This window comes from Cicer arietinum, chromosome 7, assembly GCF_000331145.2.
Source record: "Cicer arietinum cultivar CDC Frontier isolate Library 1 chromosome 7, Cicar.CDCFrontier_v2.0, whole genome shotgun sequence".
NCBI classification, from domain to species: Eukaryota; Viridiplantae; Streptophyta; class Magnoliopsida; order Fabales; family Fabaceae; genus Cicer; species Cicer arietinum.
The window spans coordinates 54978451-55006202 of record NC_021166.2 but is presented as its reverse complement, the minus strand read 5'-3'; the positions used below and the strand labels follow the sequence as shown (position 1 = coordinate 55006202).

At 31.8% G+C, this 27752-nt stretch overlaps 4 protein-coding genes across 9 annotated transcripts; 3 read left to right on the top strand and 1 right to left on the bottom strand.

The window, feature by feature from the left end:
- Nucleotides 1–2602: 2602 nt before the first annotated feature.
- Nucleotides 2603–8593, top strand: LOC101511723 (U-box domain-containing protein 43-like). The gene is made up of 5 exons (XM_004510579.3): nucleotides 2603–2901; nucleotides 3333–4724; nucleotides 4907–5210; nucleotides 5565–6052; nucleotides 7085–8593. Exons 2-5 carry the CDS (start codon nucleotides 3495–3497, stop codon nucleotides 8078–8080), a joined length of 3018 nt encoding a protein of 1005 aa, XP_004510636.1. The 5' UTR covers nucleotides 2603–2901; nucleotides 3333–3494; the 3' UTR covers nucleotides 8081–8593.
- Nucleotides 8594–10186: 1593 nt separating this feature from the next.
- LOC101512040 (pentatricopeptide repeat-containing protein At5g08510) lies at nucleotides 10187–12375 on the top strand. Its single transcript, XM_004510580.4, has 2 exons — nucleotides 10187–11269; nucleotides 11631–12375. Exons 1-2 carry the CDS (start codon nucleotides 10340–10342, stop codon nucleotides 12237–12239), a joined length of 1539 nt encoding a protein of 512 aa, XP_004510637.1. The 5' UTR covers nucleotides 10187–10339; the 3' UTR covers nucleotides 12240–12375.
- A 213-nt stretch (nucleotides 12376–12588) lies between these two features.
- Nucleotides 12589–18435, bottom strand: LOC101512366 (calcium-transporting ATPase, endoplasmic reticulum-type). Of its 3 annotated transcripts, none has more exons than XM_004510581.4 (8): nucleotides 18160–18435; nucleotides 16052–17548; nucleotides 15831–15952; nucleotides 15246–15524; nucleotides 14571–14954; nucleotides 14033–14142; nucleotides 13724–13952; nucleotides 12589–13518 (listed from the first exon to the last, which is right to left on the bottom strand). In XM_004510581.4, exons 2-8 carry the CDS (start codon nucleotides 17535–17537, stop codon nucleotides 12958–12960), a joined length of 3171 nt encoding a protein of 1056 aa, XP_004510638.1. In that variant the 5' UTR covers nucleotides 17538–17548; nucleotides 18160–18435; the 3' UTR covers nucleotides 12589–12957. The 3 variants fall into 3 exon arrangements, with proteins under 3 accessions (XP_004510638.1, XP_004510639.1, XP_073219423.1); XM_004510582.4 differs by lacking the exon at nucleotides 18160–18435 and adding an exon at nucleotides 18052–18103; XM_073363322.1 differs by lacking the exon at nucleotides 18160–18435 and adding an exon at nucleotides 17874–17893.
- A 6152-nt stretch (nucleotides 18436–24587) lies between these two features.
- LOC101512900 (serine/arginine-rich splicing factor RS31) lies at nucleotides 24588–27717 on the top strand. 4 transcript variants are annotated; one of them, XR_190233.4, is made up of 7 exons: nucleotides 24588–24742; nucleotides 24965–25090; nucleotides 26239–26351; nucleotides 26467–26690; nucleotides 26790–27035; nucleotides 27118–27219; nucleotides 27490–27717. XR_190233.4 is itself a non-coding variant. In XM_004510583.4 (6 exons), exons 2-6 carry the CDS (start codon nucleotides 24985–24987, stop codon nucleotides 27146–27148), a joined length of 720 nt encoding a protein of 239 aa, XP_004510640.1. In that variant the 5' UTR covers nucleotides 24588–24742; nucleotides 24965–24984; the 3' UTR covers nucleotides 27149–27443. The 4 variants fall into 4 exon arrangements, 3 of the variants coding, with proteins under 3 accessions (XP_004510640.1, XP_012574142.1, XP_004510641.1); XM_004510583.4 differs by lacking the exon at nucleotides 27490–27717 and having other exon boundaries at nucleotides 27118–27443; XM_012718688.3 differs by lacking the exon at nucleotides 27490–27717 and having other exon boundaries at nucleotides 24617–24742; nucleotides 24951–25090; nucleotides 27118–27443.
- The last annotated feature ends 35 nt before the right edge of the window (nucleotides 27718–27752 follow it).

Below are 27752 nucleotides of genomic sequence, written 5' to 3'. Positions count from 1 at the left end.
TTTTAAAAAAGGTTTATTACTATAGACCCCAATTCATTGTTTTGATTTTTGATAGTACTATCTGATATTTTCTCATCCCTAATCAATTGCGTCACTACATTCTTGTGAGAGAAAATATTTACATAGTCACACAATGGCAACTATGATTCTCATATCATGCTCTCAGCCACATGATAACAACAATCATCACCAGCTATCATCAAAGACACACGTTCAAAATCAAGCATTCCGAAAATAAAATGATACCACTCATAATGTCACGCAATCTACAAAAGACATCCTATAAAAGAACATTTTACTTAAAAAGAAGATGCACATTATTCTAAACTTAAAACCTCTCACCCTCATATACAAATTTATTTGATCGTCAAAGTGCGCAATTAGACCACCCCGTGGAAGAGTAATTATTAGTCATGTCGCATTCATGTCTTTTTGATTGCATATCTTGTGCCAACATGTATGGGATTTGAAGATTCATGGTATTGAATGCTTCATGATTGAATTGGTGTCATCTCAAATTGAAGAATCAAGACCAAATTTGTAGGCTTACAAATTTGGAGGTTTTGTTCAAGATTCATCAAGAGTTAAAAAGCAACTGGTTCATAAATTGTTTAGACTCATTAGTGATCCATTATTATTATTTTTAAATAAAAAGTAAAAGTGTTTGTCGGTGGTGTGTCCTTCCTACACAACCAACGAAAGAGAGGGTCTAAAGTATTCCCCACAACTTGTTGGATTTGGTGTTCCATTGGAATGTTGAATTTAGGAAATAGACATTTATTTTTGTATGCATGGTCGGTGGTAGAGGTCAAACTTTTATTTTATTTTTTATAACAAAAAGAAAAACATTTGTAGAAAATTGCAATAAAGCTCAATGAGTCTTAACATTTTTATTTTATTTAGAACTGAGTCAGCATCATCTCGTTTTAAATTTTTAATAAAAAATTATAATATATCTGATTTTTGTATTTTTTTAGTTTTTTTTGTTGATTTTTATAATAAAATATCAAGTTTAATGATTAAGAAAGATAAAAATATACTGATGATGCATAAATATTTTAAAAACTAATGAATAACAAAATAAATTAAAACTTTAATCATAACAATTAAATTAATTTATTTTATATATGGTCAATTGTCAAGAATAATGCAAGATATATAATATTTAATCTTATCAATCTACAATAAAAAAAATTATTGATGTTAACTCATATCAATTATAGATGGTATCTGACATAATCAATTCAACTACGGGTTGACAAGTTATATGTAAGATCGAGAGAATGTTAAATTTAGTGTAACCTTCATAAGCCTTTTATTAAAATACGATACTGAAAAACGAGTCTTGTGCTTCTGTAACACTGTCCCAAAATGGAAAACTAAAAGCATCACACAATAACGACGAAAAAATCGACATCACACTCATACAACAAAATCAAAAATCAAATTCGTATGAAAAATCACTTATTCAAAAAAATTGAGAGAATAAAACAACTCAAAAGGATAATTCCAAACTAATTAAAAAAGATCTTAAACCACCTCTTTAATAAATAAAGAGGAAGAGAAAACTCAGGTCATCGTAGAAGAGAGTTTTCCAACTTAGTATTAAATCACTTAAATAAATCATATTCTTTGTGCTAATTATGTAATCTTATTTTTAAAATACTTAAATATTTTTCTTAAATTATTTAAAGAGACTCTAAATTTTTGTATACTCTGATCTCAGTTATAAATAAAAAAATATATATTTTTACACTTATTAAAAGGTTAGTTAAGTTTATTTTATTTTTTTTGCTTCTATGTAAAAATAAATACAATTACAAATTTATTCTTAATTACTATAGTCATCTCTCAAAATATTGAAAAATTAATGAAAGGATAATTTTGAAATAATATTATTAAATATGGATAGATTAATTGGTTTTTGACTTATATTTGATGCCAAAAAAATACAAATTAGGATTTTTGTTTTTCTTCCGTTTTTCAAAAAAGAATTAAGAATATAAAATGTAAAAATGTGACATTTTGTGAGCTCAAATTTTTTTATATACCCAAAATATTTTAAAATTATATAACAAAAGAGGAAAAATAGAGCAAAAATAAATATACTTTTTGTTTATAATTGACGTTGAAGAAAGATATACATATACATTCAATTCAATTATATTTGATATATTACCACATCTACTATTAATTTAAAATATGTTTAAATTGTGTTGGTGACAACGAATATATTACAATACATATTATGTAAATTATTGAGCTCAAATCTTCCTAATCAATAGACTCTTTGGGAAATAAAAAATTGACTAAACAGATACATTGGCTTAAGATTTAACATTATGTTTTTTTAACTAGAAATAAACAAAAAGTCACTTATTAATATTATTGTCCCGTAACTTTTAAAAATTACAAATTATAATTTTTATAAAATTAGGTGATCCAAAGGAATCACTTTGTAAAATAAAAAAGTGTGGGAATGTATTATTGGTGTTTTGTGAGATTAATAAATATTAATTTCATCATTAGACATAGATTTACTAACATCATTATCATTATCACTTATTCTGTTCTATGCTTTGAACTTTGAAACCTGAATATTGTTAATTTACCTCTCTCCTAAGTCAAAGTCTCAAAGGCAAAGAATGAGATAGAAAATTCCTCTACACTTTTTGGAACGACATGTGTGGATAGAGAAAAAGGAAGGAAAAACAAAAACACTTTCCAAATTGAACTCTTCTTTGCTTCATTTCACATCTTCTTAAAAATGGAATGATATAAATAAAACCCTTCCTATGTTTTTGCTGATTTCTTTGTTTTTTCAGGAAAGTTAGTTTCTTTTGCTGAAAAAAGGGTTTTCTCAAATTTCATGGTTCCACTCTCTTTAGAAGTCTTTCTCAGGTATTTGTTGACCTTTGAGTCTTCCCTTATTCGTTTTTCTGAGTATGTTAAAAGGGGTCTTCCAAATTGTAACTATTTACCCTTTTAAGTAAGAAAAAAGCTTTCTTGATGTCTCATTTTGCTTAATTAACACGAGTTTATGATAAAATAATTAGTTCATCTGTAAGGGTTGTAACTTCATGTTTCTTTTGTGATTTTGATATTATTGGTTGCCAAACAAAAATGCATACAATTGGAAATTTAGAGGCATTACTTGTTATCTCAGATATCTTAATAAAAAATAAGGGGTGTCAATTAGTCTAAGTCAAAATTTATTAAATGTCTACAAATTTATGATAGTAGATTACTATTATTAGTTCTATGTAGAAAAATAATTGGTAAATGAATCTGATAAACTTTGTGTTTTTGTGTTCTTTGTATATTGTTATCAGATTTAGTCATCTGTGTTTGAATTAAGATGGTTTTGGAAGCATTTCTTGATCGAAGGTTTGGGAAATTTCGGCGAAGATAAACCCTTTTGTCAGCATTTGTTAGTGTTATTGATTCATGGGAAGAAAAGGGTTATTATTTCTTTTACTGAACTACATTGTAATATGATGGTTGTAGATTTGTTAACTTCTGGTCCTACTACAACCGCGATTTCTCAAATCATAGATACCATTGGTGAGTTTATATGCTATGCTAGTGATGTACTTGTGCAAAAGAATAGTTTCCAAGAACTTGCATCTTACTTGGAAAGAATTACGCCGATTTTAAAAGAATTGAGAAAAGAAAAAGTGAGTGATTCCGAGACATTCAACCGTGCGATTGATATTATAAATCATGAAACGAAAGATGCAAAGTTATTGGCTCTAGAATGCAGCAAGAAGAGCAAGGTTTATCTACTAATGAAATGTCAGTCGATTGTTAAGCGGTTAGAGAATCACGTGAAGGAACTAAGCAAGGCGCTTGAACTTCTTCCCTTAGCTGCATCAGGTCTTTCTGTTGGAATATTGGAAGAAATTGAAAAGCTTTGTGACAATATGGAGGCCAATGGATTTAAGGCGGCTGTAATAGAAGAAGAGATTTTAGAGAAAATCGAGTCGGGGATAAGGGAAAACAATTGCAACCGTTCCTATGCTAATAATTTGATCATCCTCATTGCTGAGACTCTTGGAATAACAAAAGAGAATTCAACAATGAAGAAGGAACTTGAAGAGTTTAAGAAAGACATTGAAAACTCTCGCGTTAACAAGGAACTGGCTGAAGTTATGCATATGGATCAGATCATTGCTTTGTTGGAAAGAGCCGATGCAACCTCGTCGCCTAACGAAAGGAAAATCAAATACTTTGCAAAACGAAAGTCTTTAGGTAGTCGAATCTTGGAGCCTTTACAGTCATTTTATTGTCCGATCACGCATGATGTTATGGTGGAACCTGTTGAAACTTCATCGGATCAAACATTTGAGAGAAGTGCAATAGAGAAGTGGTTTGCAGAAGGAAACAAGTTGTGTCCTATGACATTGATTCCTTTAGATACATCGGTTTTGAGACCGAACAAAACTTTGAAACAGTCCATAGAAGAATGGAAGGATAGAAATACAATGATTACTATTGCTACTTTAAAAGAAAAAATTCAGTTTGGTGATGATGATAATGAAGTGATGCATTGTCTAAAAACTCTTCAGGATTTGTGTGAGCAAAAAGAGCAACACAAGGAATGGGTGATTCTTGAGGACTATATGCAAGTTCTTATCCAAATTCTTGGTTCGAAAAACCGTGACGTAAGGATTCGTGCTCTTAGCACCCTCTGCATTCTGGCAAATGATAACGAAGAAGCTAAGGTATATAAATGAATATTGCCCCTTTCCTATTTCATTCTATGTCTCTTAGATTACTAGTTTCGTTTTGTCTTATTACCATGTAATGAAATTTCCAAATAAATGTTGTTGTAGTTTATATTCTACTAGATGTGATAATTTCATAATAGACATTCAATAATGCCATTAAGCTTCCTTTTCTGCAGGAAAGGATTGTAATTGTTGATAATGCAATTGACTCGATTGTCCATTCTCTTGGACGACGTCAGGAGGAAAGGAAATTAGCAGTAGCATTACTGCTTGAGTTATCCAAATATGATTTGGCACGAGAACATATTGGAAAAGTTCAAGGTTGCATACTGCTTTTGGTGACTATGTCTAATGGAGATGATAATCAAGCTGCTAGAGATGCGACCGAGCTATTGGATAATCTTTCATACTCTGATCAGAATGTAATACAGATGGCAAAGGCAAATTATTTCAGGCATTTACTGCAGCGTCTCTCCGCAGGTTTAGTCTTTTATCTTTTTTTAATAAAATACATGTAACTGTTGTCGTCGTGCGAATTTTGTGCTTAGTCAACTAGTCGGTTGTTCAGGTGACTAATCGTTAGCTCTGCCGAGTGGCCAATGCATGATTCATCCAACTATTTTTGGGTGCTAAACATAAAAGAGAAAAAATACAAATATATCTTGTGCAACTTCAAGTATAATATACCTATGTTGTAATTTTTATGATTAACATTCAAAGAATAGCATAAATTTAATTAAGAACACTAGTACACTACCAAAAGACAACAATGATTGTGTGAGAACACTGAACAAGCATTTATCATAACCTGTTTCTATCTCATTATCTGTGCAGGACAAGATGATGTGAAGATGATTATGGCAAAAACTTTATCAGAAATGGAGTTAACTGACCACAATAAAGAGTCCTTATTTGATGGTGGTGTACTAGCTCCTCTACTTCACTTGTTCTTACACAATGATCTTCAGGTGAAAACAGTGGCCACTAAAGCTCTTAGGAATCTATCCACTTTAAAGAGAAATGGACTAGAAATGATTCGACAAGGGGCCGTGCGACCGTTTCTTGACCTCCTTTTCCAACATAACATACAAAGATCAAGTTTATGGGAAGATGTAGCCGCCATAATTATGCAACTTGCTTCATCAACTATCTCTCAAGATGCCGGAACACCGATTTTGTTACTAGAATCTGATGATGATGTTTTTGGCCTTTTCCCTCTAGTCAGTGTGACACAACCTGGTGTGCAGCAAAACATTATCCAGACCTTTTGTATCTTGTGTCAGTCATCATCTTCTTCATATATCAAGACCAAGCTAAATGAGGTATGAATCTGATAGGACACTAAATATTGGGCCTTCACTCAATAGATAGGTTGATTAGAGAATAAGAGTTAGTTAGTATATTCCCTGATTTTATGGAATTCTGTTACAGATTTCTGTTATAAAATAGAGGAAAGGGTAGTTAGAAAATCATTCAGAAATATATTTAGAAAACAGTTAGGAGAATATTTATCTGGATTAGGAGCAGTTATGCTCTGGTCTAGGAGTTCTTAGAACTCTGGTTTAGTTCCTTTTCTTCATTTTCAGATTTCCACCATTGTAAGAGCTTCAAAGCTCATCAATTTCAGTCAATAAAATTCTGGTTTCTATCAGAATCTTACTGAAGCTAAAAGCATTTACCAAAGCCATGAATAGTTTTCTGCTGAATCATTAGTTCTTTAATTAGGTAAATGAATTGCCATTTAAGTTCTTGGAGTTCTATCTAATTGTGTAAGTGTGACTTGTGATAATAATGTTTAAGACTATCTTGTTTGGATAAACAACTGAATTGAGTGCTTATATTATGATAAAATAAAGTTAAACTGATTTCACGTAAGTTACAAGCTATTTCATAAACTATCTCAAAAAGCTTATGAAATAAGCTGAATACAGCTTATGAACATGTCATAAGCTAATTCCATAAGCTCTCCGAAATAGTCTCCCAAGTGCTTATGCAAGTAGATAAACTCAAATAAAGCTAATCTAAACAGGTGCAAAGAAATTTGCATACATCTTACTATCATCAAAGAAAAAATACTTCATACCATCAAATTATCAATAAAAAAGTCTCTCTGTCAATTGAAATTCCTGCTTGTTGATTACTTAGACAATGGGGCATTTAGATGTGATGTGACTTTATTAGCACCAAACCATTTGCTAACATATACTAATATATTGTGCTTTGAGGACTAAAATTTGGCTTTAAGTTCACTTTCTACTATTCTTTCACTTGTCCTTTCCAATGTTGAAACTATTTTTAAAATTTTGTTTATGTCAATATACCATAACTAAATGAGTCCTCTTGTGTATCAACAGTGCTCAGCTATACCAGAACTGGTTAGGTTCTTTGAGAATGAGAATCTAAACCTACGAGCAAGCGCTGTAAAATTGTTTTCTTGCTTGGTTGAGAGTTGCGACAAATCCATTGTACTGGAGAATGTTGATCAGAAATGCATCAATACTTTACTTCAGATCCTAGAATTTTCATCTGATGAAGAGGAAATAGTTTCTGCTATGGAAATAATATGCCATCTTCCAGAAATTGAGCAGATAACTCAGTGGATTATCGATGCTAATGTACTTCCAATCATTTATAAATATGTCCAAGACGGTAGAGACAGAGATAATCAAAGGAGCAACTTAGTCGAGAAAGCTGTCGGTGCTTTACATCGTTTCACAGTTCCAACAAACTTGGAATGGCAAAAAGTTGCAGCCAAAACTGGGATAATCACTGTTTTAGTTCAGTTGCTTGAAAGCGGAACAACGTTGACAAAACAACGTGCGGCGCTGTGTCTTGCCGAGTTTTCTAAAAGCTCGGCTAGGCTCAGCAGACCGATTCTGAAACGCAAAGGACTATGTTGCTTCTCGGGTCCAAAAGAAATTCGCTGCAGAGTTCATGGAGGAATATGCACAGTCATGTCATCATTTTGCCTTTTGGAAGCTGAAGCAATTGGACCACTCACAAGGGCTCTTGGTGAATCTGATTCTGGAGTTTGTGAAGCTTCTTTGGATGCTTTATTAACATTAATTGAAGGTGAAAAACTAGAAAGTGGTAGTAAAGTGCTTGCAAAAGCTAATGCAATACCATTAATAATAAAATTTCTTAGTTCTTCCTCACTTGGGCTGCAAGAAAAGTCTCTACAAGCTTTGGAAAGGATTTTTCAGCTCACAGAGTTCAAACAGATGTTTGGAGCTTCCGCTCAAATGCCTCTAGTTGACTTAACTCAGCGGAATAGCGGTAGACTTCGATCCATGTCGGCTAGAGTATTGGCACATTTGAATGTGCTTCATGATCAGTCTTCATACTTTTAAGGGGAAAAAATGTTGGTTCAAGTTCATTTTTATTATGCAGCTAAGCTAACCATGTTGAATAACCTTCTTTTGGTGTTTTTGAGTCTGCATGAAAATACATCAGTTATTGCAAATTGAATGCTTTGGTGGAACAGCTTGATTTGGTTTAACACATGATATGAGAGCTTGACATGATGTTCCTCAATCTTCTGATCAAAATGTTTTGAAACAATGCATTTGGCTAGCTCTCATGGAGAATCACTTTTGCTCTTGTTTGGGCTGTTCGTATGTATATATAAAGGAAAACCCCCATTGGATTTAATTTTTTTGGGGCCTATATTAAAAGCCTCAAATTGCTTGTACATTTGAAGACTGATTGTATTGTGTTGCTATTTTAAAAAAAAAAAAAATGTATTTGTGTTGCTCAATAAAAAAAAAAGCCCTTTCTTGACAATTGTATTATTTCCTATTTGAATTTGGAACTCATTGTGATTCTTATTACATAATGATAAAGACAACTAGATATTCCTTGTATACGCGGTGTTGACATACAACAGGTTGAATCGCCAATTTGGAGTTTCACAAAATCACAGTAAAGTCTCATCGTGACGTGAGAAAAGACTATCGAATGCAAAACCAAACGAGAATTAAGAGCATGCGGGCATTCAACATAATGTTAGCACTAAACCTAACAAATATTTCTACTCCCATTCTTACCAACCTAAATTACATTTTTGAAAGTGCGTAAACAAATGATACAAAGTTAATTTTATGATAAATTTTTGGTACCTTAGTGTTTGGTTGAGTACTAGAACTCACGAGACAAAAATAATTCAAAATCAAATTTATTAAATATAAAAAAGTGATGTCACGTTAAATAATTATATCTTGAGCACCATACCTAACTAAAGCACAAAGTATTGGAGTATGGCATTAATTTTATATATATCAAAAGTGAAAAAACTTAAAAAAACATACAAGTTTGATAGTTGGTAGTAAACAAATTTTACACATGTATCATATATATGAAATTGGATCACTTGTAGCATTGCAATAATAAGAGAAGAGAAAATATAGTTTATAATTAAAATAAATAAATGGGGATGAGAGAGAAAGAAATTAAGAAAGAGATAGAATTGTAGAGAGTACCATAAAACAAGTATTAGAAATTAATACAACAAATAGTGAAGTAGGATTATTATTAAACGCACATATAAAACTTGTCTATAGAGACTCACAGTCCACATCAATAAAATCCAAAATATACTAGTATATAGAAAAGTAAAACACATAAAAATGAGAACACTTTTGCTTCCCACACCCCTCATTTTACTTCCCACACCCCTCAATTTTTTTGTAAACTCAAAATACTCAAACTATCCTTCCCTCTTTATTCACTTAACCCTTCATTTTTATCTTCATCATCTTCATCTTCATTAACCTAACATTTTCAATCTTCTTCAATATTCTTCAATCATTTTGATACATTTCATCTTCAATAATCTTCAATCACTTTCAACATCTTCATCATTTTTATCATCTTAATCATTATAGTGACTCAAATCAACTAGGTATGGATTTTGTTGGGTTTTGTAGCTTAAATATTTTTTTTCAAAATCTGGGGTACGTTTACGTGAAATGAATTCACGTATATGATAAAATTAAGAAAATTCAGATGCTACGTGAATTAAGTTTACGTAAACGTGAATTAAGATTGCGTACATCAATGGAGTTTTAAAATTTCATATGAAATACGTGAACTGAGATACTACGTGAATTCAATTCACGTAACAAACATGTGAACTGAGTTCACGTACACATACGTTATCTCAGTTTACGTAAAAATGATAAAATTTGGAACAACCATTGATGAACATTCAAAAACAACCATTCAAAAAACCCTAAACCATTAAAAAAAAACAACAACCCGAAAACGAAAAACAACAATTGCTTACTTGATTGAAGAGTATACTGGATTTAGAGTTGAAAATGATTGGAGATTGCTTACTTGATTCAAGAATGTAGATGATTGAAGATGAAGATGATGAAGTTAGAAATGATGAGTTAATTGAATAAAGAGAGAAGGGTAGTTTGGGTATTTAGGGTTTACAAAAAATTTAAGGGGTGTGGGAAGTAAATTGAGGGGTGTGGGAAGCAAAAGTGAAATGAGAACCTAAGATGAAAATAATGTGTGCGGCTTTGTTTGTTCTATGAAGTACCTAAGACAACACCAAAAGTTTCCAACTTGATTCACAAAACAAAGTAAAAAAAAACATTGTAATGAACCAAGTGAAGCAAATTCAATGTTACACCCTAAGAAATGGCATAGACAACACCAAAATCCTCATTGAGAAACTACTTCAAATACCAAACCTACACTATGCCCAATTACTCTTGCACCATTCCCATAACCCAACTCTTTTCCTTTACAACAAACTCATTCAAGCCTATTCCTCCAAACACCAAAACCACCACCAATGTTTCTTCCTTTACTCCCAAATGCTCCTTCATGGCCACTCACCAAACCAACACACTTTTAATTTTCTCTTTAAAGCAGGTACCTCAGTTTCTTCAATTTCCCTTGGCCAAATGCTTCATACCCATTTCATCAAATCAGGTTTTAAACATGATGTCTTTGCTTCAACTGCTTTGCTTGATATGTATGCGAAATTGGGTTCTTTGAAACTTGCACGCCATGTGTTTGATGAAATGTCTGTGAGAGAGGTACCCACTTGGAATGCTATGATGGCAGGGTATACTAGGTTTGGTGATATGGAAAGAGCATTGGAGTTGTTTGGGTTGATGCCGGCGAGGAATGTGGTGTCGTGGACGACTGTTGTATCGGGTTACTCGCAGAACAAACAGTATGAGAAGGCTTTAGAGTTGTTTTTGAGGATGGAATGGGAGAAAGATGTGATTCCTAATGAAGTGACATTGGCTAGTGTTTTGCCAGCTTGTGCAAATCTTGGGGCACTTGAGATTGGTCAGAGGGTTGAAGCATATGCAAGGGAAAATGGGTTGTTTAAGAATTTGTTTGTAAGCAATGCTGTGTTGGAGATGTATGCAAAATGTGGTAAGATTGATGTTGCTTGGAAGGTGTTTGATGAGATGGGAAGATTCAGAAACTTGTGCTCTTTTAATTCAATGATAATGGGTTTGGCTGTTCATGGACAATGTGATAAGGCCATTGAACTTTATGATCAAATGTTGGTAAGTTTCTTGCTTGACACGTTATTAAATTCTTTCACATATGTCATGATAGACCGACCCTCTTTGGAAGTGATTTTAAACCTTGTTAGAACAACAACCCCGATACAAAACAAAAAAGATACAGAAAATACACTATTTTTTATATGGAGTTTGACCAATTGTGTCTACGTGATTGCAGAGCGGTTGCAATACTTTTCTATTATAATTCAAACTTAGGATTTATAGTGTACAACTTGTGTTAAAATACTGTGGTTCAATATACAAATGACATGTTCACTTATGACTAACTGTGAGCCATGCCCAACAGACCTTGAGAAGTTCTAAATGATACTAACATTCGTGTTTCTTTGTGTCACTCCAGAGAGAAGGAACTTTGCCGGATGACGTGACATTTGTGGGGCTTCTCTTGGCATGCACTCATGGAGGCATGGTTGAAACAGGAAAGCATATCTTCAAGTCAATGACAAGAGACTTCAACATTATTCCCAAACTAGAACACTATGGCTGCATGGTTGATCTCCTAGGCCGTGCCGGAAAATTATCAGAGGCTTACGAGGTTATAAAAAGTATGCCAATGGTTCCAGACTCGGTAATATGGGGTGCTTTGTTGGGGGCTTGCAGTTTCCATGGTAATGTTGAGCTGGCTGAGATAGCGGCTGAGTCTTTATTTGTACTTGAGCCTTGGAATCCAGGAAATTATGTCATTCTTTCAAACATTTATGCATCAGCCGGCCAATGGAATGGAGTTGCAAAGCTCAGGAAGGTGATGAAAGGAGGAAAGATTACAAAGGCAGCCGGACATAGCTTCATTGAAGAGGGAGGTCGACTGCATAAGTTCATTGTGGAGGATAGATCACATTCAGAAAGTAACCAAATTTTTGCTTTGCTAGATGGAGTTTATGAAATGATAAAGTTTAATAAAAATGCATATGAATGCCATTTGGATTTTGATTTGATCAACCAATCATAGGGAGTAGGATTCATGGTGGATACACCAAAATGAAACCATGAAATTTTCAACCTACCCCATTTTGGCCAAGCAAATGAGTTGGCATAATGTTTATAATACTCACAAGTGCAAATGAAAAATATTAGAATTTAGAATATCCATTATTGTGCAGTCTTAGACTATCAAGAGTAATGAATTTTATTCTTGAAAAAAGAGTTATAGGCCTGCTTAGCAGATTTGACTCTTTCTGCAAGATAACCATCTTTTGAATATAATGAAATCGTTTTTTGTTTAAAGCAAATTGGATGCAAAGGCATTACAATAGTGAAGATGATCTCGACTAGGTTGTCACCAAAAATACTAACAATCATTTGCAAACACATCATAAATATATTATAAAAGAATATAATGAAATTGTTCAATGTCATCAGTATCAAGATTTACTACTATCAACTTCATAAATTACAAAATGTCACTTTTCTTATTGTTGTTGGTGGGTGGTTACGAGGGCTGAGCAAAATCATCATGTAACTATGAGAAAATCAATATACTCGTGTTTTTTAAATAGACTTTCTATAATGATTACAAAAGGTGACAAGTTTCTTGTCATAAATTAATAAACTGTAATTTTCCTAAAAGCTAAAGTAAAAATATATCAAAGAATATTGCTTGATATCAAAGTGTCATCCTATCACCCACCTGTGTTGCATTCTATGGTGGACATTAAACCAAGCTTTCATCATGCTTCTTTCTCTTTTGTCTTCCTCCTTTGACTCCTCACCACAAATTTTAGAATCTCATCAATAAGAATAACAGGTGCTGATATCAGAATCACCAAAAACCACTCTTTCAAACTTAGTGGAGCAACACCAAACACCTCAGAGAGGAATGGAATGTAGAGTATGAGACAATGCAGTCCTAAAGATATTGTCATGGCTACCAAAAGCCAAGGGTTCTTCCAAGGTGGTAATGTTCTCAAGCTATTCTCTTCTGAGAGAGCATTCAAAGAATTAAACATCTCAATTGCCACCAAGACAGAGAGAGAAAGAGTCATTGCCTTTACTTTTCCAACTGAAAAATAGTCACAGGGATTTGAAAATGTGATCAAGCGACCGCCGCCGGCTTCAAATGGAGTAACGGTGAAATTAGACCATGAAGGACACTCCCTCCAGTTGAGAAGCTGAACCAATTCTATAACTGTGTGTCCATCACTGACAAGATTGATGCCAAGAAAAGATGCTTGTGTGTACCATAAGACAAAAATGCCTACTGTTGCAATTCCCACATAGGAACCTATTACCTGCCATGAGCATTAGTATATATGGTTAAATTAGCTTAATGGAGGAGTTACACAGTTACACTGGTTTGAGTTGAGAGTTAAAGAAATTGAAGAAGTTAGAAGATCAATGTTCAAATCCAGATGAAGGAGAAAACTACTAACATAACAACTAATATACTAACATTTGTCTATCAAAAAAATTGAAGAGATTTTGAGCCAAACTTACTAGGTAACGAAAAAGAACCCAAGTACTTATAAGTGCATCATCGCTTCTTCGAGGTGGTTTCTGCATGATATCAACATCAGCAGGGTTGAAACCAAGAGCTGTTGCAGGTGGACCATCAGTGACCAAATTCACCCACAGAAGTTGTACTGGTATCATACATTCTGGGATCCCCAAAGCAGCTGTCAAGAATATGGATATTACTTCCCCAACATTTGATGATATCATGTACCTGAAGAAGATTGAGTAAATTTGAATGACTTGAATAGATCAACCAAATGTAAAATGTGGAAAAAAAATTAAGAGGCATACCTTATAAATGCTTTCATGTTGTTATAAATAGCGCGGCCCTCGGCAATAGCTGAAACTATGGTACTAAAATTGTCATCTGCAAGTACCATATCTGAAGCTTCTTTTGCAACCTATGGTTTATTTAGCAACACAAGGTTAGAAATAATCAAAGCAAAATAAGAATAAAACTATTGAACATGCAATCATATTTTTAAAATGTCCCAATAGACACATCTCAACTTAAAGGCTCACTTCACACATCAACTAATGTTTATGACAAAAAATTAATAAACTACATGTTTACTACAGAAATCGGTTTTACACAAATGTTCAATCATATTTCATCATCTTACCACAATATAAGTAGGTTATTTTAAACAATAATATTATGATGTGGCAAGTTAGTGAAACATGATTGAATGTCTATATAAAACTTTTTTACGTTCATACGTTGTCAACATATAATTATTACTATTACTATTATTTAAATCACAACTCAATATGTGATTACACTAAGATACAAATCTAGGAGGGAAGAGTATAGCAAAATTTAGAATACCTCTGTTCCAGTTATTCCCATAGCAATCCCTATGTCAGCAAGCTTAAGGGCAGGTGCATCATTCACACCATCTCCAGTCATTGCAACAATTTCCCCCATTTCCTTAAGTAGTCTCACAATTTCTTGCTTGTGTCTCGGCTCGGCTCGCGAGAAAACCTTGCCTCCATGTCTCAACAATAGTTTAACTTGTTCTGAATGAGAAAGCGACATGAATTCTTTACCTGTCAAACTTTGACCTGTAAGATCTTCATCTCTAGAGAACAATTTGATTTCCTTGCAAATAGCCTCAGCTGTTGACTTATTATCTCCAGTTATTACCATAACTCTAATACCAGCTTGCTTACAATCCTCAATTGCTTTGTGAACTTCTTCTCTAGGAGGGTCCTAATAAATTCAATTATAAACTAATTTATTATTTATCCTCATAAAGTTGCATCACAAGAAGACAATGTTGTCAATTGTGGATTGCATAAAATAGCGGTATGTTCAAAATCTGCTATGCTATTGTCCTATAGTGTTGTTATAACTGCTATTTGGCATTTGGCAACACTTTGTATTAAATTGTGTATTACAGAGAGATAGCGGTTTGTTTAAATTTTGCTACGAAATAACATTGTAACACCGCTACTTGACAACACTACAAGAAGATTTGATAAAGGTATGGTGCAAACTTACTCTTAAACCAACAACACCAACAAAAACTAAATCACTTTCAATGGATGAATAGTATGTTGGATCAAGCAACTTCTTGTGAGCAGGATGAGTGTCTGCATAATAGTCTGAAAACTCTCCCAACTCATCTTTAAACGCCAAACCCAAGCAACGCAATCCCTTCGAACTCATTCCGTGGAGTCTTTGAAGAAGTAGTTCCTTACATTGATCATCTATTGGAACCAGCGATTCATCAGCAAGTTGCACGTATGAACACCGATCAAGTAAACTCTCAACAGCACCCTGTGATTCATTCAATTACTTTAGAACTTGAAAATGCAGCACTCAATTAAATCCAGCACTAAAAGAGGTCACAGTTTTTATTTAGAAAATTGTACTAATACATATATCTTAAGCTATATGCAGCATACAATAATATGATTTTTTCTAAACAGTGATGTACTAATAATACTAAATTATTTGAATAAGGTCCAATTTGAATACAAAAATTAAGTGTCCAACTTTATATGCTTCAAGTTCAAACAACTGATTCAAATTTTCTTTTATGATAAAAACCAAATTAATCATAAAACATCAAATAAAAATCACCTTGACAAGAAGCCGATTTTGTCCATCTGATTCGCGAACAATAACGCTCATTGACTTCCTAACACGGTCAAACTCCAATGTAGCTACCCTTTTGGATCTTCTATTCCACCACTCACAACAACCTACACAATAAAAATCAAATAGTACTTTGTTATTATTCCTAGTTCAGTAGTATATTTTGGCAATAAACATATATTTCACAAATCAGTCCTTTTACTAACCTAGCTTCAAACTGTTGCAATCCATCATGTTGTTACAAGCAACTTGTGCATCGCGAGTTTTGTTCCTCGACTTGATATCTGGAAACCCCATCTTTTCAACCAAAACTTTGAGAGCAGCTTCAGTAGGCAAACCTGTGGCTCGAAATAAGCGACCGTCGAAATAAACACCAGCATCGTTACAAACAGCACATATTTCTGCCATGGCTAACATATTAGCATCCATGTTATAGCAAGTCCAATCAACAATGCCTCCATCTTTTGGATCATAAGTTGTCCCTTCAACTCTAATCACTCTAGAAGCAGTGGTTTTTCCACCTAAAGTAAAGAACTCTGTCACAGACATTTGATTTGTTGTCAATGTACCGGTTTTATCCGAACAAATCACGGTAGTACATCCTAAAGTTTCAACACTTGGAAGCTTTCTCACAATTGCATTCTTTTGTGCCATTTTCCTCGTACCGAGTGCTAAACATGTCGTGATAACAGCTGGAAGACCTTCTGGAATTGCAGCCACGGCAAGTGCAACAGCAATTTTGAAATAGTAAGTGCATTTCTGAAAAGAAAATTGAATATTTGAAGGCCTTCCATCAACAATATCCCAAGAAATGAAGTTTTTGTAGTTTATGATCCAAACAACAAGACAAACTATCCCAATTGAAGTTGTAAGCCTTCCACCAAACTCATCCAACTTCTTCTTCAAAGGAGTATCGGTATCCTCGAACGAAGCCTCGTGTATTTGCTTCTGTATCTTTCCAATTTCGGTGTTCATTGCTGTTGTAATCACAATGCAAATACAGCTTCCATTGACAACAGTTGTGCCTGCAAACACCATGTTTTCTTTGGCCTGCAATTCACAATCATCCAAGAAAATAGGATTGGTTCCTTTGAGAACCGGCATTGCTTCGCCTGTTAACGAGCTTTGTTCCACTCTCAATGTCGAGGTTTTCAAAACTGCAACTCTCATGTCAGCAGGGACTTTATCTCCAACGCGTAATTCCACAATGTCGCCGGGTACAAGCTCGCGAGCAGGCAAATCAGGAACAAAATATCCGTCCCTCAACACTTTTCCAGATTCACATTGCAACTCTTTAAGAGCTTCAAGAGCCTTTTCAGCATTGTTCTCTTGCCAAACTCCAACAATCGCGTTAAGGACTAAGATCAAAACGATCACAAGCGGCTCGACATAAGCTTCGAATCCAGATTCTCCGGATTCACTTCCTTCAAAGTATGCCAAAAGAAACGATACAAAAGCTGCAACCAAAAGTATCTTCACCAACATGTCGTCAAATTGTTCTAACACTAGTTTCCATAACGGCTTTCCCTTCTCTTTTGCTAGCTCATTCCAACCGTATTTCTCTCGCCGCTTCAGAACCTCATTAGAATTCAAACCCTTGTCTAGTTTCACATCATACTCTTTCAAGCACTGCTCAACAGACCATGACCATGCAGGGAATGGCTTTTCCTCCATTGGAACTTTCATGTGCATGTAATTCACCACTAAAAGACAAAGAAAAAAAAACATTTTGTTACAACAATTCATAGACTGAACATTAAAAAAGACAAGAAAAAGAGCATTTTGTTCCAACAATTCATAAAGATACAAACAATTCTGTTAACTGGTAAACAATCTCAGCGAGCACATACTAGCTTGGACACAAATACAAATCACAAGAGGAATCAATATTTTATGTCACAACATTTCTTTCCGGAGAACTCGTGTTCAAACCCTATCTAAAACAAGTAGTTAATAAGCTTCAATGAAGAACAATCTTTCGGAAGAACTTAAGTTCGAATCCTAACTAAAATAATCATCAGACTTTACTTATCTCTCGGCCGAACTCCGGATTACCAATGCCATTTTCCCTTGAAAAGGGACGGGACGGTTAACACCAAAAAGGATGAATTAACAAAACAAATAATTGTACAAAATAAGCATAAGAGGACATTATCATACATCAAAAACATCTTGTAAAGACATGAAATAAAGACAAATTACATACATCAACCACTCTTAGAGATATATAATACGGTATATGATAAAACAATAAGTTATGTTGTGTTTTATCTTATATAGATGAAGATAAAAATACAAAAAACAAAAATTGTACCATTAGAAGAAGCAGATAAGTTTGGAATTTGTGAGCTTGGAAACCAAGCAAAGGTAATAATAACAAGGCAGAGAATTTTGCTGATATGATTTGTGTGGAAACCTTTTGTACAAGAAATTGTACTTGTGAATACTAATAAGTGGTCTTTGTTTGAAAAACTTTAGATTATGTTGTTTTGTTGTGTTAGGAAAGTTTTAGAATTTTGGAATGTGATGCTTTCCAAATTCTTGTGTTGAAAGACAGTTACTTACTTTAGAATTTTCTAAAGAGATGGTGTGAGTTGGAACAAACTACACTCCTCCACTTTCTCTGCTTTTGACTTTCTCTATTTATTAAATAATAATTCATGCTAACGTTACACTTACACTTTTTCAAATCTTGTTTCTGTTTTCTAATTTTTTTCATATATAACAAATACTTTATATAGTTAATTGATAAATATTTTAATGTAAAGTTTTAAAGTGACATCTAATAGAATTTATGCGATATCACACTTCTTGACTCTATTTTTATGATAGAACATGATAAAATAGATAATTTTTGTTAAAAATATTTTATATTGACCGTACATAATTATTTAATTCTAATTAAGAATCAATAACACATATGTATTTATCATTTTCCATAAAATACACATTTAATAATTTTTGTAAAAAATATTTTATATTGACTGTGCATATTTATTTAATTCTAATTAAGAATTAATAATACATATGTATTTATCATTTTCCATTTTTTTTTTATCATTTATGTCTGATTGTTTGGGAATATAAAATAAATAACTTTAATATTTAATAATTTAAAAATTATTTGTTAGAGATTTAAAAAAAGTTGTTTTGTGTTTATCCAACTTAATAAAAAAAATTAAAATAATTTTTATAATATACTACTCAAAATAATTATTCATTTTAACCAATTTTTAAATTATTTTCAAAAATCATAGCAAACAGACAAAAACTTCTGAAAGTGATGATTTAAAAAAATTATTATTATTTTTAGAAAAAATTATAACAAATGGACTCTTAAAGAAGATTGCAAATAGTGAAGAAGCAACAAGTAAATAAGAAAAAACACTAGGAAACTGAAAATGGTTTTGTTAGTTCTATGAATTTGGGAATTTAATTTTTAAATATAACAAAAATTATATTTTTATTGACAAAGTGTTAAAAGGGAATTTTTTTCAGAGTGAATTATAATTAAATGGGATCTCGTAGCAAACATATTAAAATCATTCAATCTCAATCTAGTCGCATATATATAACAAAATGATAGGGGGAAAAATTAATTAATGACAATTTCGTTGTCCCAGCAACTGGGAAATATGATAAATTTGTTAATGCTAAGCAAGTATGATTATCTTTTATACTTTAAAGACATGAGTGCTGCCATGTTAGGCCAAGTGTTGGTGTCATGATTAAAATATATATCTTGTGTAGTGCAACAATGAGTATGTTTTACCAACTATATATTTAATTGGTAATTAGTATATTTTCTTATATGTTACCAAACTTCATGGTGGAAGGTGCATTTTCCCTTCCCTTACCTGAAAATCATGCATCACCAAAGAGATGTTATGAGTTATTTATTCTAAATATAATATTTTATTTTATTAATAAATGAAATTATTTCATTTCACTAATTTAAAAATATCCAAAAACAACATAAGAGATATGATTTAAATATCTATTGTTTTAAAAAAAAATTATTGAAAAACGATATTTGAATTAACCATTTTTTTAACTTCTAACTACTTATATACTAGTTAAGACATGAATAAAATCACATTTGTAATATTTTAAATGAGAAAATTACACATATATTTGATATTTGATGCTTGTTTAACTCATTGATATAATTGCTTTAGATTTTTGTTTACTTTTTTGACAGAATAATTGCTTTAGTTCAATATACCATAATGTTGATAGAGTGTCCTTAATTTATCAAACCTTAATGAGACCTCATAATACGCACTTCTTCCTTTGCTTCTTTTTTTTTTCTTTTCAATTTCTCCGTCTTCTTTCTTTCTATATATTTTTCTACAATTATTTAATTAAATAAAAATTATTGTTATTTATTAACAGTATAGTTATATATATTAGCAGCATTTAATATAATTATATATATATGAATTTAATTAAATCATATAATAATATCATTTTGGTTTGTTAATTTCTAAAATATATTCATTTAGATCTACAATAACATATATGGTACTAGTAATTGAGAAGAAAAAAATTATGAAAGGAAAAAAGAATCATTACTACATACTAGTATAACTTAAATTCAATTTTCTAAAAACAACCTCAAATTTAATTATAATAAATAGTGATACCAAACCCAGATAGCAAGATATACTTAAAATTTGTCGTATAGTGTAACACTCTCAATTCCCAGCAAAATAAAATAAAATAATCACATGAGGAAGCTTCCACGTAACTTCCTTAGCCCATTTTCCTTCTCCATCACCATCACCATCATCTTTGGCTTTGTGCTCAGTATTTTTTATTTCAAAAGCTTAACCAACTACTTTAGCTCAGTCAACAAATGAGAATATATTTATATGCTTAGCATGCCACTTTAAAGAAAAAAACATATTTCATTGTTTAATATATATATAAGTTTGAGAATTTATGTTTTTATTTGTGAAGGAAATATTATGAATTTATGACTATAATAATGATAATTTGTATGATATATAAAGTTTTTTTTATTACATTTTTTTCACGATAGACACATGCGGTTAATTTTATGTTTTAATCTTAATTTTAAGAGTTTCACAAATGTTACATTTAGTAAATAGTTAAGGTGATAAGGACTAAAGCTCTTATAGTACATCAAGTGTCAGTAAATGGTAGTGGACACAAAATAAATTAGTTTAAATAAGTTTATAAATTTAATTTAATTAAAGTGTTTGATAAAATTTACGGTAAAATTAATTAATAAATATAAATGGAGATAAATAACAATACTTTTAATTAATATTTAAATTTATTAATTAAAATAAGTTGCATAAAATCTAGATAAACAATTATAGACTATAAATTACAAATGTTAAAACATTTTATTCCACGTGAGATGAAAAAATCATTGGGTAACTTGGGCTCAATTTTAAGTGAATGCAAATCTCTAGGAGCCTAATTTTCATCATGTAATTTTAAGTTTCCTAACAAATTGGTCAATTTGAATATAAAAGATTCCTTTCTTCTTGTCTCTTTTAAGGTTCTATTTGATAAAATTAAGTTATAAGTTACTTGATAATTGAAAAATTGATTGATAGTTGAACACTGATGATTTATAATTGAAAAGATAATTAAAGTGTTTGATAAATTTAACTTTTAACAATATAAAATGACATAAAAGAACATAATTATTTAATTTAAAATAAAAAAAATGTGACATAAAAAGACACAATTATTTCATTTACTTTTTTTTTATTACAATACAATCATAAATTTGAAGAATTTTCTAAAAGTTTAGCAAAATTCATATGTAGTCATCGTATAAAAACAATGTAATTCATTCACTGTTTAACTTTATCATAAATTAGAATGTGAAAAAATAATAATAAATATGACAATGGATATCTTAATCAATTTTTTATAAGATGTAGCATGAGTTTTTTTTTATGGAGATATTTTGGTAAAAAAATTAAAGAAATTGTGTACAATTATGTTCACGGAGAATAAAATATACCTAAGCTATAAGTGAAGCGGTCATATTTGACAAACTATGAATCTATTTTTTATTATCCGGATCCAACCACTCAAATTCTATATACTAACATTTGCAAATTTGTGTGACCGCTAACCTACTACAATTCGTCCACGTATCAAATTTACCCATGCAGATGGCTCAAGTTTGGTTGGGTTAATATAGGTTTTTATACCCAAGCTATAAGTGAAACAATCATATTCGATAAACTACAAGTCTATTTTTTGTTACTCGCATCCGACCACTCAAACTCGTATATACCCACATTTGTAAAATTATGTGACAATTGACCTACTACAATTGGTCCATGTATCAAATTTACCAATGCAGATGGCTCAAGTTTAGTCGGGTTAATATAGGTTTTGCTTGCCCTATCTCTTTTTCAGAGCTTGGTCACTTCCTAATTAATCATCTCTATTCGGCACTAGAGAGAGTACTTCTCTTTTGTAGCATTTTCCTTTCCTCATCTATTATCCCCTTTTACATGACCATTAATTAATTATAAAACTTTTTACATGAGCATTGTATAAAAGTTATACAATTTGTACTGTTTATTATTTAATTATTTTAAATATTAATTTTTTAAGTATTTAAAATATTCTTATAATATTTTATTAACACGTAAAATCACCAATCTCTTATTAATTATCTCTTAAGATAATGCAAAAAACTTAAGAAAATAATTATTTACACTTTGTTTTCAATGCAAAATAATACTTTATGTCTAAAATATTTTTGCATTCTCATTTATTATTTAATTTGATTTTCTTTAAAATAGAAGTTGGTAAATTGACGGAATATGATTAATATTATAACCACTTATGATTGATCATTCACCTACACATAATATCAACTATTCATTTGATCATTAATGGTTAATATTATTCACTTTATTCTGTAAAACAAATGGCCTACTTTAAACTAGTCAAATCATTTATTATTAACCCATCCTATACATACAATTGTAACATTTAAAAGTACATTATATATCAATCATTTATTTGATCATTAATGATTAATATTACTCATCTAAAATAGATTGTTTACTTTAAAGAAATCAAATTGTTTATTACTAATCTGTCATATACATACAACTATAACATTCAAAAGAGTAATATGTTTTTTCGTATTCTAAAACATAGATCATAAGAGACAGTAAAATATATTTTTTTGAAGAGTCCAATGCAAAACATAATTCACAAATACTAAATATAGATAAAAAGATAGTATTGCGAGTTGAACTTATGCTCCAAAATAGTAAATGTTTTTATACCATTTTTGTCGGGTCTAATATTCATATTCTACCATTTTAAAAAACCTACTTATGGTCCTATAACTTTAAACCAGTTTTCGTTCAGGTCTAATAGTCATATTTTTCCTCTTCCCCATCTTCATATTCACCATATTCATCTTCTACTCCATCTTTTAAAAACCTAAAATCCAAAATTTATAATTCCAATCAAAAAACTCAAAACGTCAATGTGAATTAGAGAAAAATCAAAAACAAGAAATTCACCATTTCAACAAGAATTAAAAAATGAATTGTTGTAAATAAAGAGAAATCTACCGTAAATAAATGAATTATTCAACCAATTTTTAATATTTTTCAAGATTTTTGTGTGTACAAATTACATGTAGAATTTGTTTTTGTTTGTCTAATTTCTATATGATTTTTGGTTGTAAATGTCACGACAGTTTCAAGAAGGATTTTTTATGTGTTGTACAAATTAATTGTTGATTTTGTTTTTATGAGTTTTAAGAAGAACTTCTTCATCAATCTTCATCGATCTCCAATCACAATTGAAATAGGTTTAGGGTTCCAAACTATATGTTATTTCTTCTTCCAACAACACAAATTAAAATCTTCATCTCTTCATCATGTTCATCGTAAACTTAAAAATTCCAAAAAATCTAAATTATATAAAAAAATTGAGGTTAAAATAAAAAATATCCATAAATTTGAATATGAATCTCGGTATGAAACAATATGTTTACAATATAGAGTGATGAAGAGAAAAAATGACTAATAGTTCGAACATATAAAACATAAAGATCAATATTAAAAATAAAAAAATAAAAAATGACCAATGTAAGAAATAAGTAAAATTTGAAGGATTGCAATGAATTTTAGTTTTATTAGTTAAAATTTTTTTTATTAATTAAAAAAAAATTATTTTTTATTTTGATTTTTACCACACCAGTACCGTTATGCACACGTCAGTATTGTAACGGCTACGTGAGAAACATAAAGACTAACATTACATACACATTGCCCTTAAAAGACAACAAATATATAAATGACCTATTCAAAAATTAAATCAAATATTAAGATATAAATTTTATCGTTTGAAATTAAAATCCGATGAAATAGTTTTTTTTCAAACATATTTTTTTTTGTCATCAAGAAGATGATAAATTTCACCATTAAATCATACAATTGTCCAAATTCAAATTTGGGACAACAAAACGTCAACAAATATATAAATGACCTATTTAAAAATTAAATCAAATATTAAGATATAAATTTAATAATTTGAAATTAAATCCGATAAAATAGTTTTTTTTCAAACATATTTTTTTTATTACAGAGAAGATGATAAATTTCACCATTAAATCGTACAATTGTCCAAATTCGAATTTGGGACAACAAAATGTCAAACCTAAAAATATCATTTTAATTTCACCAAACCTTATATAAATTTAGTTTTGGATTTTGATTTTTTACTCCAAAACTAATATTCAAGAACCGTACTATACAATCGCCTTGTGGGGTAATCGTTTGGGTCATTTGGGTTTTTTCGAATATAAAACTATCTCCCCTATCTGTCTGCGAAACCCTAATTTTCAAATTTACGCCCAACCTTCTTCTCAGGTACTACTCTTTCTTTCTCTCTCTCTCCCCCTCTCTCAACCATAGCTATTTAGGGTTTCTGGGGAAATTAGGAAAGGTAACAAAATTGTGCGATTCCCCTTCTCAATTTTATTAAAGCTTTAAGTAGGGTTAGTGATGGAGGGGTTTTAGGGTTAGAGCATTGTATGTTCTGTTGCTTGATTTTGTTTTCTTGCGGTGTGTGAAAAAGTTTTGATGTTGAAGGTGATTTGTTGAGGAAAAAGATGAGGCCGGTTTTCGCTGGGAACTTGGAGTACGATACTCGTCAATCTGAGCTCGAACGCTTGTTTTCAAAGTATGGTAGGATTGAACGCGTGGACATGAAATCTGGTAAATTCTTGTGTTTCTCACTTATGCTGTCAAACTATTTCAAAGATACTTGTTTTGCTGTTTTTGTTGTTGAAGTTGAGGTTTTTTTGGTTTTCTTTGCTTTATTAAGTTTGACCATTCTAGCTCAACCCTGATGATGATTTCCAGGTTATTAATACAATGGGGGCATTCTGTTCATTAGGTTAATCAAGTACAATGTTCCTTAATTAATTTTGTTGATTATCTTTGAGTTACAAAACCTGCATTTGTCGCCCCAATTAGAACCGTAAATAATGACTTTTTTACTATTAGATTAGATGGTATAGATTGTGTGTCAGGTGTAAGCAAACAGAATTTTGTTGTTTATGACACGAGGGTGACGTAGGCTATTGCTAACTAGGGTACTGCGAACGACCATGTTCTGGAATTTGGTTATGGAGTTAGGGACATGTGGCTGCTTTTGTGGCTCGATTGTTTAGTTCCTATGTCCTGGGGGGAAAAATGGCAGCCGCAAAATTGCAATGCCTTTGAAAAAATCCTTTTGTTTTTAAGTGTTTCTTTTGACGCAGGAACTTCAACTAAGGGAAAATATGATGAGCTTTCTGTCTTGGCTTGCCAACCTCTCTGCAAAATTTTTTTTGGAAGGAAACCTTCCTGCTTGTCTGCTCTCCTTCTACTATCCACAGATCATCTGCATTTTCTCATGTGATCATTCGTCACTCACTAACCTCATCACCCATCACTCATCACTCATCACTCATCATTGACATTTCAACCAGAATGTTCTTAGTGGGATCATCAATCAATTTATTAAGCCATGCCTAGCTAGCTTCACTGAATATAGGGGATCAATGAAATTCTGTCAAGTCATGCCCTTCTATTTCTGAAATATCTTGTGGTGTCTGAATGGAGAAGCATGCTTGGCAATTACAATCTCAGATATGAATTTTGGATTTAAACCTTTAAATGCAATCATGATTTGTTTCCTCATTCAACGCCTCTACAGCTTCATGTGCATCAGCCCACACTTATATTCAGGTGTTGTATTCCTTTGTTCCTAACAGGGAAAATGATTTCCTGGTTTGGCTGATGTACTTCTGGTGAGGGATATAATGCTGACGTGTTCAGTTTTATTATTATATATGTCTCTAATATCAGTTATGTTGCAGGTTTTGCTTTTGTCTATTTTGAAGATGAGCGTGATGCTGAAGAAGCAATTCGTGCACTTGACAATGTTCCATTTGGTTATGATAAGCGACGGTTATCTGTGGAGTGGGCTAGGGTATGTCAGTTTTTACACAATCATGTTTTGATTTTATTTATTTATTTATGAGAACATGAGTGTCACCTTTTCCTGTGTGAGAGTAATAAGTGCTTTACTTATTTTGTTTTGGCAGGGTGAACGTGGGCGCCATCGTGATGGCTCAAAGCCAAACCAGAGGCCCACAAAAACTCTATTTGTGATTAACTTTGATCCCATTCGCACTAGGGTTCGCGATATAGAAAGACACTTTGAACCTTATGGAAAGCTTCATCATGTTAGAATTCGTCGTAACTTTGCATTTGTGCAGTTTGAAACACAAGAAGATGCTACCAGAGCCTTAGAGGTTACAAATATGAGGTCGTGATTAGATTGTAGTATCTAATGCTATAATCTTTGAAGTTTCTTATATTTATATCTACAAATTATAATGAATTTCTGCTCTCATTGCACTTGCAGTAAGATACTGGACAGGGTGGTGTCTGTGGAGTATGCTCTTAGAGATGACAGTGAGAGGGTTGACAATTATGGCAGTCCCAGAAGAGGAGGTATTGATAGATCACCCAGTCCAGGTTATCGCAGACGACCAAGTCCTGACTATGGACGACCACGCAGCCCTGTGTATGATAGGTATAGTGGACCGGACAGGCGGAGGAGTCCTGATTATGGCAGGCACCGGAGTCCTGAATATGGCAGATATCGCAGGTATTGTATTTGAAGATGATTAAATTATTTCCTGTAATTATGTTCCCTTTTTGAGCTTATCTATTCTGTTATTTATCTACAGTGGTTCACCAGTGCGAAGGTCAAGAACTTAGGCGATCTCTTCTGGTCTGGGGTAATGAGCAGAGCTTGAGTGGCACTTTCTTACTGTCTTAATATTAGAATAGTAAGTGGAACCTTATGTACTAAAGAGTACCTTTCAGCCTCATGTGGATTGGTCTGGTTTGGTTTGTCTTTTCTATGTAGTAGTCATTGTGCTTTTATAGGAACTGAATTTAAAACTCTTTTGATTTGGAATTATTGATTCATATTTGAAAGGACATCATGTTATGCTAGATGGAAACTTAATGTAATCTTACTACTGGTATTGAATTTGCCTTTTCTAGTAAACTAGTAATTTGTAAGCTAAGTTGGATAGAAAAATGTCAATTTGCAGAAAGTGGATGGTGTTCCATGTGTCTCAAAATGTGGCTCTCGGCTGGAAATGGAATAGTATGCATATCAGAAGATTCAGTACTGAATATCAATAGTCATGTATATGCTTAAATTTTATTTAACCAGTTCTTTTTAAATTTGACATTCAACATTTTATAATTTAAAATATTATATGTAAAAGTGCAACTTGATGAATTGACGTTTTCATAATCTATCTACTTTCTAACCATGTATGTTCATATTGAGATTTGTAAGTGCCTCTGT

What these genes read in the sequence shown, in the direction of transcription:
- LOC101511723 (XM_004510579.3), top strand. Translation starts at nt 3,495, where the DNA reads ATGATGGTTGTAGATTTGTTAACTTCTGGTCCTACTACAACCGCGATT. An exon ending in ATGATAACGAAGAAGCTAAG is followed by an intron (nt 4,725 to 4,906) that starts GTATATAAATGA and finishes CCTTTTCTGCAG; the next exon opens with GAAAGGATTGTAATTGTTGA. An exon ending in TCAAGACCAAGCTAAATGAG is followed by an intron (nt 6,053 to 7,084) that starts GTATGAATCTGA and finishes GTGTATCAACAG; the next exon opens with TGCTCAGCTATACCAGAACT.
- LOC101512366 (XM_073363322.1), bottom strand. An exon ending in TTGCAACAGTTTGAAGCTAG is followed by an intron (nt 15,953 to 16,051) that starts GTTAGTAAAAGG and finishes TTTATTGTGTAG; the next exon opens with GTTGTTGTGAGTGGTGGAAT. An exon ending in TTGGTGTTGTTGGTTTAAGA is followed by an intron (nt 14,955 to 15,245) that starts GTAAGTTTGCAC and finishes TGAATTTATTAG; the next exon opens with GACCCTCCTAGAGAAGAAGT.
- LOC101512900 (XM_004510583.4), top strand. Translation starts at nt 24,985, where the DNA reads ATGAGGCCGGTTTTCGCTGGGAACTTGGAGTACGATACTCGTCAATCT. An exon ending in TTAGAGGTTACAAATATGAG is followed by an intron (nt 26,691 to 26,789) that starts GTCGTGATTAGA and finishes TTGCACTTGCAG; the next exon opens with TAAGATACTGGACAGGGTGG. An exon ending in GAATATGGCAGATATCGCAG is followed by an intron (nt 27,036 to 27,117) that starts GTATTGTATTTG and finishes ATTTATCTACAG; the next exon opens with TGGTTCACCAGTGCGAAGGT.
- LOC101512040 (XM_004510580.4), top strand. Translation starts at nt 10,340, where the DNA reads ATGAACCAAGTGAAGCAAATTCAATGTTACACCCTAAGAAATGGCATA. An exon ending in AACTTTATGATCAAATGTTG is followed by an intron (nt 11,270 to 11,630) that starts GTAAGTTTCTTG and finishes GTGTCACTCCAG; the next exon opens with AGAGAAGGAACTTTGCCGGA.